The sequence below is a fragment of the Ammospiza caudacuta genome, chromosome 6 (assembly GCF_027887145.1).
Source record: "Ammospiza caudacuta isolate bAmmCau1 chromosome 6, bAmmCau1.pri, whole genome shotgun sequence".
Lineage (NCBI taxonomy): Eukaryota > Metazoa > Chordata > Aves > Passeriformes > Passerellidae > Ammospiza > Ammospiza caudacuta.
In genome coordinates this window covers 42,893,331-42,907,924 of record NC_080598.1, presented here as the reverse complement: position 1 = coordinate 42,907,924, position 14,594 = coordinate 42,893,331, and the positions used below count along the sequence as shown (strand labels likewise).

Below are 14,594 nucleotides of genomic sequence, written 5' to 3'. Positions count from 1 at the left end.
AGGGCTGCAAATTATCTGAGTGCTATTAACAAAAGCAATTAATGGATTTGGCACAAGGGCTGGGATGGGTGGGGCTGGAGCATGGGGTGCCTAAGATGGCAGTGAGGCACAGGGCGCTCCTGCAGTGCAAACTGCCTGGCCAGGACCCTCCTGCCTACCCACAGAGGAAGCATGAAGTGCTCTGCTCACCCAGGCAGCGCTGGTACGGCCCTGTGGGCTGTGGTCACTGTGGGCTCCCTGACACAGCCCTGGAGAGAAGATGTTTGGGTAGGCACCAGTGCAATGCCCACCAGAGACAAGTGAGCTGCCACCTCCATCCTCAGTAACTCCTCAGCTCTGAGCAGCCCTTGTGTGGCCCCTGTCCCTGAAGAGCAGGGCTGCCCCAGCAGCCCATCCGTGGCCTTCGGAGGCGCTGCTGGCCCCGTGCACCTGCCTGGTGCCAGGGAGGTGCGGGGCTGCCTGTGGCTCTCTGTCAGCTCTGGGGGCTGGAGCACGGCCGGGGGGAACGCCCGGCCCACAACAGCGACAGCATCTGCCTCTGCTGGGGCGGCAGCAGCAGCTGCCCAGATGTGAGGCAGGGAAGGAGGCTCAGCTTTGTTTGCCGCGGGATCTCACGGCGCTCTGGCCGTGCCGGGGTGATTGCATTCGCGATCCTGTTTGGGAGCAGGGGGCCAAGGGCTGACTCACCTCCCTTCTCCCTCTCCCCCCTCCGGCAGAAGCCAAACGGTAGAGAGCGTGCTGTGCTGCCAGACAGTGTCTGTAAACACAGCGCGGGCCAACCATGGCAGCATCTTTCTCTCATTAGGGATTTTGGTAGGAGCCGTGGATCTGGGCTTGCAGCCACGCGGGCTGCCTGGTGATTGCTCAGGTGCTGAGCCCTTGTTCCCAAGGATTCATTAAAAGGACAGTGTCAACATGATCAGGCCTGACAGTGTCCCCCTGACCGGGGACGGTAAAGCTCAGCCGGGACTTCGGTGGAGACTGGTGATGTGTAAACATAATTTAATTCCCAGCTACCTCCTTCCCTGAGCTTTTCTGCTGGAACTCAAGCTGCTGGAGACATACAGCTGTTTTTAAAGCTGCCAAGGCAAGCTGGACAGCCCATCCCCATTAAGTTTCTGCAGTGTAATGCTGTTTAATATCTGTTCCCATGGTCTTTGATATGTGGCATATCAAGGAAGTCAGTGGGGTAGAAATGCAGCCAGAGAGACCCTCTTAAGAGTGATGAAACATGAAAGAATTAGTATTCAGGCGTTGGACAGATACTTGGTTTTCAAGGATATGAGCCTTGAGGTACAAGACAGAGGACATGTCAAATTGTTGCCATAATCTACTTCCTCTCACCTACCAAGGGTGATGGTTTCTTCCTTCACCCATGCTTTTGTAGGCACTTTGTTCTTTCAATATCCCTGCATATAACTTAACTCCAGCCTTAGAAAAGTGTCTCTCAGTATGTTTCAGATTTGAGGACCAAAGTTGCAGTGAGGACTTGTGGAATTTTCAGACAGTCTGTGACTGGGAAGATAAAAAGAGAAATATCTTTCCCTGGAGCAACAACATCTCCTGGGATGGTGGAAATGAGCTAAGGGAGTTTAGGAGGAAGACCTTGGCTATTTGCAGAGATCCCTGTGACCTCTGCCCCCAGGCTGCCAGGTGATGCCACTGAGCTGCATACAGAGGACCTCTCACAGAAGGGGCCTTTAGGGATAGTGAGCTGCATCTGAATGTAGGCCTGAAGGGTTCAACCTCCTGCCTGGTTAACTTTGTTCTGGAGTGAGATTCTGGCCATTATGTTCTTAGTCTGGTGGAGAAGAAACCTGTATACACAAGTAGCCAGACGCCCCCTTGCACTGCCCACATTTTCAGGGCTGCAGTGGCTGCAGGGTACACTTGTCAGTAATTTAGCTGCTGCCTGTTAGCTCATCATGCTCAGCCTCCCCATGTTAGTTTATCAGCCTCCACTTCCATCAGCATTACTCATGATAGTTCTTTGCTGCTTCCAGAGATAGTAACCTGGGCTGGGAATGCAGCATGAGCTTTTTTCCTGACTGGAATATTTTAAAATTTAAAAGAAACATTTTTAATCAGTGTGTCAGGAAGGACTAAATAAACTAATGCACTTTCCAATCTTATACAGATGGTCTTGCAGTTAAGATGGTGAATAAAGGTGCAGGGATTCCAGGCTGAGACTCTGGCTCTGCTGTGGCCTCACAGCGTGACTTCAGACAGTCCCATTAACATCCCTGGGGCTTTTCCACATCTGCAAAATGACATTCACATGCCTCTTCATTTGTCTTTCTTCTGAACAGTGGCTATAGGGTTTTTTGAACCCTGGCTGTTTTTCACTGAAGTTCTGTTTCCTCTCTGTTATTCCTGCATTGCTGTTGATCCACCTCCCTGTCACTCTGCACAGATCTCACTTGTGGTAAACTGTCCATCCCTTCTGGGAGTGCTCCCACAGTCAGAGCCATAAGTTAGAACTGAGAAGTTCTAAGTTAGAACTTTTCCATGAGAAAGTGGACTGAATAACCCCAGTGGTACAAGTCCTTTAGCACCTTCTCAGTTTTCCTATGGAGGCCTTAGCTGATGGACAGGTTCCCCTGCATTTTAAGTGGAATTGCACAGGAGCTGCTTGCAGTGAAGATCTGCATCACTCTCCTAGATGAAGAGCATGAGCAGAGCTTCAGGGACTCAGTAATTGAATGTTACCTTACATGTCATTGCTCAACCCTGGGCCAGGTGTGCCTGCAAAGCAAAGCTGGGCTGAACTTGGTGGCATTCCCCTCTGACAGGCCTGGCTTGGTGGTCGAGTCATGCCACAGTCATCCCTGCTGTGTGACCTTGCTGGGAGGACTTACCTCATGCACTAAAGACTAGACTTGACCTGTGAGGGCACTGCTAGATGGTCTTGAACAAACTACATTTTCTATTAGTGATACTTCAGTAATGTTCCAAGTTATATTATTTTATTAAGAGTTTTGGGATGGCTATTTTTGTTTTCCCTAATCCCCAGCTCCTGGAAGAGGTGATTGCATGAGACTCCAGTGAGAAGAAATGAGTGCCTGTCATCTTAACAGAAACTGTTTATAGTACCCTGAGTTGGGGAGCAACGCCTCAAAGTAACCCCTGAGGTCAGAAAACAGAAAGCAAAGAGAAAGATTTCAAATATATATGTGTATTTTAACCATCTTGTTTCTTCAGCTAATGTTATGGTTTGGGGGGCCTGACTGGTGATTTCACACACTTGTCAGTGGCAGTGCTGCCACTGACTGATCTGCTCTCTTTGTATTGCATAGCTGAACTGAGTGGAAACCAGCAAATTTTAAAGCTCTTTCAAGTTTCCCCCGAGTCTGTAAAGGCAACTAGGAAGGGGATTAATCCTAGAGCTGAAATATTTCAGCTAGGGCAGCTCCCCATTCATCCTTCTTGAAGAGACCAGAAGACTAATCTCATTCCCTCCTTCCTCTTCTCTATGTAAACCGCCTTAGGGGCTTTTTAGAGTGCCTGGTCACTTATCAGCACTTTCCTGCTGAAGGGTACAGTTGAAGGTGACTCTGTTGGTGGGAGAGGTTGTGAGAACTGCTGTGGTTCCAGGTCCCAGCATCATGGCTCTGCAGTATTTCAGCATGTGAAGTGGTTGTTTTCAATGGCAGGCTTCCTGGGCTGGTGGCCTTTGTTAAAAACCAGGCATTTATTGGGAGATAACAGTAGGGACTGGCAGCCTATTTAAATCACAGCTGAGTTTTGTATTATAAATTACATCAACTTCTGGAGTGCCAGACTTCCCAGAGACGCTTAATTCCTGCCTGACTAGGACCTTGTCCCTGTTCCAGGGACTGCAGTGTTGGCTGATTTATTTTACTGGGAGATTTCATCAAAACCTCTGGCTTTAACCTATACAGCCTTACGTGACTTGGGGTCTCCTTTTCCTTGAGATCTCCCTCTCTTCTTGAGTGTTAACATGGTAATAAATGTCGCATGAAGCATTCCAGTGAGCATATCCTTGATCTAGTTAGGAAAAGTTGATAGCAGGCTAGTTTTGGGATGAGGGAAGGGTTGTGGGGGCTATGCTGCAGTGAAAAGAATTCAAGTGTCTGCATAAGGACTTCTCTCACTTGATGACTGCAGGATGATGTGTGGATGGCACACGAGGAATGAGCTCTCTGTATGTTTGTTGTCCAGAAGCAGTGTTTCTTACAGGCATGCTTGTATCTCACAGGAGTGGAGAGTTGCAGCCAGAAGGGGAGGGACATGCTCTTGAAAGCCCTGCATCTGTGTGTAAAGGTGGTGAGATGCCCCTGCAGTCTCCCTAGGGCAGTCCTGGGAGAGGGGATTATCAGCAGAAGCAGTGGCTTCATGGGTTGAAACCCATTCACAGGGTTTCCATGTGACTGGAGGTTGGTGTCCACCTTGTGTTGTCCAACACGGTTTTATTACCCTTTGACCAGCTGGCACCTTCTTTCTTTGAAGGACAACACTGTTTTCCAGTGCCTTTTCAATTACCCTTGCACAGAACAATGAGCCCAGTCCTACTGGAGCAATCTGTGGATTCCTGGCTGCCACTGCCTGGGTCATAAACCCAATTTGGCATCTGTTGACTTGGGAAGTGTTAGGGTCCTGTGTATAATTAATAGCACTTTCCTCCCGGGGCACAAACTGAAGCTGATGTGCTGTAATTAGGAACACACAGGCTCAGAGGTTGATTTAGGCATAAGGTTAATGAACTGTAAGTCCCCGTAGCAGTGGAGGAATTTGAGTGACTCCAAAATCAGCCGTGGAAGGAAAGCTGGAGAGCACTGAAAGGGACAGGCCGGGGGCATTGTGCAAATCAGACCCCAAAACTGACTAAAGGTAACATGCAATCCCTTGCTTTGTGAATTAGGAACCTATTCCTGTCCAGAGCACTCTGGGCAATGCTAGCAGCCATGTGCTCTCTGCAGGCCATGCTGCTCATTTCTGAACTTTCTGAAATGAGCCTTGCTGGAGAAGAGCTCTGCAGAGACCAGTGTGGAGAATAGAGGTGACCTTGTGTTAGGGGCTGACAGCATTGTAACACCAAAGCTGTGAGGGTCACCTGCCTGTAGAGATGAGATGGGACTGTCCCAGTTGTGCTGCCCCAGCTGGGTGTCACCACCATGGGGCTCAAGTCCTGTGTGCACTAACTGCCTTTCTGTGTCTCCTCAGCTGTCTGCGACCCGCCGTGCCAGAACAAGGGCTCCTGCAGCCGCCCCCAGGTCTGTACCTGCCGCTCAGGCTTCCAGGGCTCCCGCTGTGAAGAAGTTGTTCCTGAGCAGGAGTACCACCCGCCTGGTGCCGCTGCCTTCCAGCCCCCCGCAGGCTCCCTCCGGAGGAGGACCAGCACAGTGGGGCGGGATGCCTCCCAGCACGGGGCTCAGGCACCCATCCCACGGCACGTCCCAGCTGTGTAAGTCAAACTGAGTCCTGGCATCATGCTGTGCCCATCCCTCAGGCAGATAACACCTTGGTCAGCTGGGCCACGGCCTCTGCTTCATGAGACCAGGCAACCTGGCTCTTGATGAGCACTCCTCCATAGGCTGTAGTAGCTGACATAAGGGGGTCATGTCCTGCTGTCCCTCCAAGGGACTCAGTTTGTTTCCAGCACTTTGTCACAGTCCCCTGGCTACACAGGAATGTGATGGGCTAATGATGATCCCATGAGAGAGGAAAACTGTGAAGGTCATCAGTTTGCCCTTGTCCTGCTGGTGAATAGCCTTCATGGTAGCAGCAGGGTGGACAGACGAGTGGTGGGTAAATCTCTTTCCCAAGAGGGTATGTTTAGAGCAATATATCCAGGTAGTACCGACAGAAGAGAACACCTGAGGTGTGCTTGTAAGTGCTGGTATTAGCAAAACAATGACACTCACAGATGTCTCCTGGCAGACTCTAGCAATTATTGAACCATTTGTTCTGTATTTCTGAGTAATTTTGCTTTGGTTTGGGTCATTTTGGCACTCAGGCAGATGCCTGCATATTGGGTACAGAAGCAAAGGTGGAGCTGCTGGAGCTCAGAGGTCCATGCAGGGGGGAGTGTGAGGAGTGTGTTAAGCTCAGAATGACAACTGTGGCATCGTCTGGTCTTTTCTGAGAGGAAGGACCTAGGGCTTCAATGCACCTGCCTCAGATCAGTGCTGAGATATGCTCCTGTACCTGAGCTACCACTGCTTCACAAAACTTTGTGTTTTGTGACACCCTGCTGGAGCTGGAGCTGTTTTTACTGAATGAGGCAGTAAAGATGGGAGAGGTTATTAGAGATGCTTCCCCTAATAAGCACTACTACTGTGCCAGCAGCTTTTTGGGGATGGAGCACTGAGAGTAGTGCCTGCTACAATAACCCACACATATTACTTGTTTGGGTTTTTTTAGACCATCTCCACTTCTCTATAACAGTCCATGAATGTGGGAGCAAATTGTTAGACTGCATCACCCCTAAAGGCCCCTGTGTTTCTTGGAGCTGTTCAGTCAATTGCTGGGCCAGAAAGACTGGTTTTGTTGGTGGTCACTAAAGCAGAGAATTTTCTCATGGCTTCCAGGAGGAGCTCCTCTGTCACAATCAGGAAGACATTACAGCAAATTACAGGTGTTTAACTGGGATGTAACTTCAGTTTTTCCTTCATCTTCTCTGAACTTTTGGCTTTCTCTGTCAACATCACTTTGAGCTGCCTGAGGAGAGGGCAATTTGGCCTTTGCTTTTATATTTTCCTGCAGGTGGTTTCTGACATGCCCATTGCTCCTACAGTAGCTACTGCCTTTCTGTCTCTTTTGAAACAGAGGCAATGCACGGGCTGGAGACAATTCTAGACCCTTGGCTGTCAACAGTGTTGGAAAGGCTCAAATGACTGACTAAGATTTTACTGGCACCGAGTAGTTCACTGAAGCTGACTTATCTTGTGCCCAAATGGAAGACTATCTGATAGAAACCAAACTGAGCAAAGGCAGAGGTGATGCTGGCAGGGAGAGGTGACCAAGCCCCTGTCATTGCTGCTCTAAGAGAGGCTTGCTGCCCACGTGAGCACACAGCCCTCTCACGTGCCTGTAACCCTGGGCATTGCTGCTGAGTTTCCCTGTGGTGATGACCTCCTCCTACCCCTCTGTGCTACCACTCTGTGAGGAGGGGCTGGAGGGGAGGGAGAGCAGTGTCCTTGGAGATACAGCACCTGTTGAAGGCTTTCCCTGTAGGGAACATGACCTCAGGCTCCGCACAGAGGACGGAGCGCTGTGCAGGCACTGGCAGAGCATTCTTGCCCAGTCAGTCAGACATAGCAGCTAGTGATCACTGAGCTGGGATTGCTGAATGCCCAGCTGCCCAACGTACCTTAAATCCCCTGGCACTATCCCAAGGAAACAGGACTCCATTAAGGACCGTGCTCTGCTGTTCCTCCTTCTCTGTCCACGAAGGCCATAGGATGTCACCTTCATCCCATGCTTCAGCAAGAGAATTTGACTATTGCCCTTTGCAATGGCCACAGTTAGGACACCAGGACATGTCCACCACTGATGGCCTTCTGGAGAATCCTGAAGGATTCACTGAGGCTGCTGTGTGTCTCTCCAAGAGGGAGTTGTCACCCCCCTCTGAGTGCTGTGCTGCCCAGGCAATGTTTGCCAGCCCTGCTCTGCAGGCAGGTGGAGGGCTGCCTGCACCCTGCCACTGGTCTGCATTGAAATACCTCTCTTCAGCCCCTGGGTGCTCTTCTATACAACTCAGTCACTTGGATTTTTTCTGTGGTCTGTGCAACTTATAACATGGTGTGGTACTGCATAACTTAAAAGCCTTGTTGCTGTTAGAAGAGTAGTTTCCCAAAAGTTTTTGCGTGTCCCTTTCAGCATGCCAACTTCTGGGCTAGCTGCAGAGCCTACTGTAAGAGTGAGCATCTGCAGCCAAAGGCATGGTCTTGGCCATGCCCTCCCATTGCTTCACTTGTTGGTCCCCACCTGGTCTCTGGGTGAGTTGGCTCAGTTCAGTAAACCAGCAAAAAAATTAATGCAGCAAAATCAAAGATAATTTTCTGCCACTTCAGGGGACTAAATTGGCTTATTGGAAGATCATGAGACCAAAAGAATTGGACAGAACTGCAAGTCTAGCAGTGAAGGGGAGGAAAGGAGGGTGGGGAAGTCACTTCTCTAGGTTGGTTATTTGTATCATGAAACCACACTCTTAGACTCGTCTGAACTTGCAGTGACAACATCATCTCTTTCCACTGAAGTACATTCTGTGCTTTTGCATGAAGCTCTCTTCATACAGTTTTGTAGCAGCAAAAGCAAGAAGTTTGTCTTAAAAGAGCTAGGTAGTGGTTGTTCATGTTTGCAGGTGTGAGGATTGGCTTTTAGGCACTGCAAACTCAGAGCTGCATTCAGTGGAGTTCAGTTCACTGTAAAGTGTGAGAGGAACAGCTTGGGTTGTCAGGTCCATGGTCTGCTCCAGGATAAGGGGGTTTTGCTGGTGGACACTGATTTTTTCTAGTCAGCCTGGCATGATTTCACAGGAGCTGGCTTACTCATCTGATTTGTCTATAAGGAAGAGGTAGAAGAAGTTCTTGAATGGTTCTGTGGATGGAGGACACTGGTGATTCTAGGTCAGTGTTGTGAGAAGACTCTGAGTTCCAGGACAAATACCCAGTCCCCAGCCTCCATGTACATTTGAATTGCTTACAAGCAGGAGTTGCACAAGAGTAGGAGCTTATAGACATCTTAGCCTTGTCTTGCTATTTCAAGACAGGAAATCAATCCTCACATGAGTGAATTTGCATTCTCTTTTTGTTTATTTGCATCTATATTGCCTTTATTTGTGTTTGCTTGTACAGAGCTAAGTATCAGAAGCTCTGAAGCTATACACTAGAACAGTACTATATTAGATTCCCTATAAACATGCAACAAAACCCATGAATCCACCACAGAGACCTGGTCTCTAAGAAGTAATTGGGTTGCTATTGGTTTCAATGTGTTTTGAAGTGAGTCTTCAGAGAGAGAGTTAAGAGAGCAGCCAGCTGAATTAGTTAGGAACTGCCTGGACCAAAATATTCCCCACTTACCTGAGTGATGGGACTGCTTTAAAATTATTTCTTGTCCTCATCTAGTTGGATTTGCTGCTTACCATGACTGCTCCTTCATTGTGGGGACTAACTTGGTCTGGAGGTAGGAAATTTTTGGGGGTCTGTAGGAGCCCATAAAGTGTTAGTGAAGAGCATGACCAGACAGCTGCCTGTTTTCATGGTTCTGCTTCTGGTATGCACATGCTTCTGGTTCTGCTGCAGAACCACAGTAGCCTTCTGTGGCTTCCCTGCCAGGAGAGCCCAGGAAGCACAGCTGGGACAGCAGAGATGTTACTGTCAGTCCTCTACCCTCAGGTACCTCCTCACCCTTGGTGAGAAGCAGCAGCTCCTTGAGCAGCAGGGCTGTACCAGTCATATGCCTCTGGTTGTACTGCTTGGTTGGCACTTTCACCTGCCAGATGTGAGGGCTAGTGAATGGACCTGTGGGCATTCCCACTGCAGCTGTCATAGATCCTTTTCTGGGTGTGCTGGCAGTCTTGGAAAAATGTGGATTGAAGGTCAGCTTGAATGTTGTGCTGAGCACAGGCATCAGTGCTGCAGAGTTACTTGTAGCCCTCAGTGTTTCTGTCTGGAGAGCTACTGGGTAAGAACCACTCCATCCTGGGCTGGCCTCTATGGTGTGCATTCTCTCTTCCTCCTGGGACTAAAGAAGAAGAAGATGTATTCAGTCTTACTTGAGCTCAACCCTTGCCCAGGGAAGGACAAGGCTAGGAGAAAGGCAGCTCTGAGTCTACTTTGCTGACACCAGAGCTGGTGATGCTCCAGCTGTCATCCCTGGAAATATAGGCTAAGCAGTGAGTACCACTTCCCAAGTCCCTTCAGCAGTCTGTGGCTCAGTGCAGATTTGGAGTCATGTGTCCAAGAGAGCCTGTGGAGACTTGTTAGCTGCTGCAGAAGCTGAGAGGGCCCCATTCTGTGTTGGGTGGAACAGCAAGTGCTCTGGAGAGCAAAATCCTGGGGGTGTTAGAGGCCCTCCCAGCATGGACTAGCTGCAAACCCTCCCTCTTCTTGATCTCAGCCTGAATCTCTGCCTGGAGAAGCAAAACCCTGATGGATGATTGTGCGGGTGGAGTTGCACCTCAGCCCAGAAGCTGAGCTAAATGGAAACAGCTTTGTTTTCCTAAGGCTGGAGTATCAGCAGAATTCATGTTTATTTAGCAGGGGGTGGAAAGGGTTTGTTCCCTTGCCCCTTACCCTCAGGATGGCTGACCAGATGCCTTTGACTCTGGCAGGGTGTGTGGAGGGTCCTGTTGCTGCCCCCTGAGAAGGTCCCTTCTGCCAGGGATATATAAATCTGTAGCCAGCATGTGTGCAAGGGAGCTGTGCTACCTGGATGGGAGGTGTGTGCTGGGTGATGGCTGCTTGCAAAGCAAGGCATCCTTCCTCTGGGAAGAGAAGCAGAGATGGCTGGGACCTGCAAAGGATTCCCCCAGTGATGCAGGCAAGGGAAAAGGACATAGCTATGGTGTCAGGTGCTGAGACACTGTGCAGACAGCTTAATGCAGCTAAGCTCTTGAGGGCAGGGAGCTTCCTGCTCTGAGAGGGTTCTGTTTAGGCAAGGCAGTTGTTGGGAGTTGCCTGGTGTTTTCAGGGTGGAAAAGGAAGAAGGCTGAGTTGCAACATGCCTGGCCCACTGATTTCTGATCCCAGACTCTCTGCAGCACCCTGGAGGAGACACCTCCTCCCTTCCTGATCAGAGGAAGTGCTGTATGCAGCCCTTGAGGAGCTGTGGCAAGCGCTCCTGGCCTGGGAACACTGGAACCTCATGCCAGCAGGCAGGCTCTGCCAAAAATCTCTGTTCTCTCTCCTGGAAGCAAAGGATTAGAACAGCAGGGAGCAAACAGATGGGAGGATCTTGGGTGGGTGGCAGAGGTTGCTGGATGGAGAAAGTGTATTTCTCCCCATTTGAAAATTGTTCTCTTTCATTTGAAAATCCTGTCCCGGTGGTAGTCAAATGTCAAGCATGATCCTTTGCAAAGGGGAGTGGAGCCCATGGATGGATACAAAGCTGTCTGCCCTGGGGTCACCACTTAAACCACGACATTGAGAACTGTGGCTCGGCAAAATCAGTTTGATGAGCTTGTTGTCATTGAGGACTAGCAGATAGAACAAAAAGTTCACTGCAAGGTCACTTGCTTTTTAAAGATGCTGCTCCAAACAGAGGCAGATTTGTCTTAATTGTTAAAGCAGGATCTGGAGCCTCCTGTCTTGCCAGCTTTGAACTTTCCACATTCATGAGAAAAAGGGGAACTTGCTTACTGCCTTACTTGAGTTGCTGACGAGTGTCCAGGACTGTTTATCCACCATATGTCTAGCACTAGCAGGAGGTCTGTACTAGCTACATACTTATTGAATGCATCTTTGCTCTTCTGCTCACTTATGATTGCAATTTATTAATATCCAAATATCAGAGAAAAAAAAAGCCAGACCTTGATGAGAAGCATCCCCCTGTTTAAGTGCATTCCTGTGGCATAGGCTGTGGCAGCTTTCCCACTTCATTTGGTATCGGACCAGCCCAGGAGATCCATAGTACACAATGTTGAATTCCCGGGGTAGAACACCGGTGCCAGCCTTGTGCCACTACAGTGTCTGTGCTTGTCACTCGAATGGCATATTTTCTCAGTGCAGATAAGCCCTAACTGCAGCTTTCTAAGGTGCTTCCCTTTGGCAGTATGGTTTTTACAAGGTAGCCAAACATTTACATTCCTTGATCCAAAGCCAACTTTGAGTAGATATCTGAGACATTGTTAAAAAATTGGAACTAAAAAGCCAGTGCCACTCCGGGTGAGAATATGTGAAAAGGAAAATATGTCACTCAGGACAATGGGATCTCCATAAGCTCCAGATCTAGGCCCCTTTCCTGCTTTGACATAGTCAAAAGTCCTTGGCAAGCTGGATGAGAAGCCTAAAGGAAAAACTCAAGCTACTCAAGAGGAGTGTAAATGCCATTTTTCTTATATTAAAAAAACCCTCCTATTTTTAAATTACATTATATACCTTCTCTAATCTGGCACCAGATTCAGTTGCTTTATTTTCTAGTGTTTTAAAGTTGTCAGCACCCTTCTGGTTTATATGTTTTATGTATTTACTTTCTAGGGGGTTGCATACCCTTCAGAGCAGCAGGAGAATAGCTGGCTTTCAGGCCCCTTTTCAAAACTCCAAATATGGTCTTTACATTAGACCTGGTTTTTCTGCACCTCCTTGGGAGCCATTCATGTAGCTTAATGCAGCCTTTAGGCAGTTCAAATGCACTTTTCCTTCTAACTGAGAGTGCTGCTACTGTCAGCTCAATCTGAGACTCCATGCAAGAGAGCAGGGTGCAGGGCAAGTACATTGTACATGTGGTAGGTAAGGTAGTACAGAAAATCCAGTTTATAGCCTATTTTATATACTATACATATATCATTTAGGACATTTATGACAATACAATTTATATAGCAGTTGTATAAAAAAGAAAGTTGTTAGAAGAGCACTAAGGCCACATGATCAAATACTGGGAAGAGCTTTCCTAATGCCTGAATTTGGATTGCCATCTATCTTGCTTTCAGCTCCCTTGTGCCTGTGGATTGCTGCAGTTTCTCATACCTGACTGTGTGTTGCCTTTTTTGGTTTAAACTGGTACTTCACTAAAATCAAAGCTGCTCTCTTTAGTTGAGAATGTTTCACATAAATCACCGGTGCTAGCAGGAAACAAGGGATTAATTGAAGTTTTAATTTGATACAAGAAGTGGTTGAAATGAAGATCTAAAAGTCTTCATATAAAATTTACTCGTTCTCTTTTCCTTTCTTCAGAAGCATCCTGAGAAATGCTGCCCTGAGTTCTTGATGCTTGGTGGGATTGGTACCTTGCTCTCCACACCACCTCATTTTTTTTCCACCTGTGTGAAAGCTCTCATTTAGGCAGAAACTAAACATCTAGACAGGAATTAAGAAGACATTCAGGCTGGAAGAATCTTATTTATCTATTGCTGCTGAAGGAAAAATATCCTCTATGCAAGGAAGAAATCTGGAAGCAAAGGCTAGGATTTTTCAGGGTAGAAGTGAAAAGCAAATTAGTCAATGGTGGGTAATTCATGTGGTGCATACCAGAGACTGACGGTGCTTAGGACCCAAGTCAGATGAGTTTTTTTCCCTGTACACCCTGGGCTCCTGCTCTGAGTCAAGGTATTCTTTATTGCCAGAAAAGATCTTGACAAATTGGAAAGAATTCTGAGGGAGGGAGGGAGCTGAGCGGAATGGTTAACAGACCCACATCTGCAAAACTGAGCCAAGTGTTGGCCTTGGAGGATGAGGAACATACTTGGAGGCTGAGGCTATCAGGATGGGGCAGAGTGTATTAGGTTGCCTGTAGCCTTGGCAGGGTGGCCATGATAATATTTCAATGGTATGGCTTTCTAAAAAGCAATGTGCCAAACTATTCCAGGGATGTAATGACAGGTTGATAATGACACTGAAGCTTTGCCTTCTCCATGACTTTGGAGCTCTGTTGTTGCTGAACTGGAGTCCAGGCACTGCCAAAGCAGGTGCAGGGCTCCATATCTCTTCTCAATGAGGAGTCTGGGAAACCTGTTCCTCCCTTGTAGTCCTTGGTGTGGGTGCTGAGGGCTATGTGAGAGAGGTCTAGAGCAGACTGATGGTCATGGTACTCCTGAAGTCACTGGCTTTGCCATCAGGCATCATGCTGACGTGGCCAGGAGTGTTCCTGGTTCCCAGACACCCACTAGGCATTTGGCTAGTGAGCACGTGGAGGGATGGAGCCGGTGCAGAACAGTACAGACTAAAAATCACCGGGATGCTCATTCCCTGATCCTCATCTGGAACGAGACTTCAAGAGTGGATAGCAAAGGTTACATCTCAGCTCAGCTCTCATGGATTGAGTGCTGAAGGTGCAGGAATCCTGTGTGTGGCTGGGGATGGAGCAATGTGAGAAGACCTAACAACACTGAGGTAATAGATCCAAAGGCCAGGACATCCTGCTGGGTGTTTAACCATGATTTTAGCTTAAAATATGTCTTAGATCTACAGTGTTCCCAGGATGAGTGGGAGACCACCTGCTGTAGATGAAAAGCCTTCACTTCTTCAAATGAGAGCACTACACACATCTCTTCACGTTGTTGCTCTCATGCTGTGTGTGTGTGTTCATCCACAAACTCCTCACCCCCCTCACATGCCTGGGATGAGAGAGGCATTTCTAGCCCTCTCTGTGTCCTGTGTAGAGCAGTGGGCAGGCAGCTGGCTCCCCCCACTCCCAGGGGTGCATGTGGGTGCAAGGATGAATAGGCTAAAGTGTTTTCTCAGGGCTTTGAAGCTGGCAGCCGAGTGAAGGGGGTGGGTGTTGCTAGTCAACAAGATGGAAATGAAACTCAAATGTGCTTGTTTTCTCACTGTGTTATGGGGAAGATGAGTGACCTCCCTGCAGCCAGTGTTGAGTTTTTCTCTGCCTGATGCCTCTGCAGCAGGTTTCATTAGATGGCAGCCAGGCCCTCAGCTTGCAGCTGTTGTGTCTTGTGGAAACAGAGGGCCCTT

General features: G+C 48.5%; 1 protein-coding gene across 3 annotated transcripts in view; it reads left to right on the top strand.

Annotated features, from left to right (window-relative positions):
- The window catches only part of LTBP2 (latent transforming growth factor beta binding protein 2), a 70,940-nt gene that overhangs the window by 8,990 nt on the left and 47,356 nt on the right, over positions 1-14,594 (top strand). For 2 of the 3 annotated variants that reach the window (XM_058807198.1, XM_058807196.1), the window contains exon 3: positions 5,185-5,425. The exons of the other annotated variant lie outside the window; for it this stretch is intronic. In XM_058807198.1, coding sequence (XP_058663181.1) covers positions 5,185-5,425 — 241 coding nt within the window. The remainder of the gene's footprint in view (positions 1-5,184; positions 5,426-14,594) is intronic. 3 annotated transcript variants of the gene reach the window in all.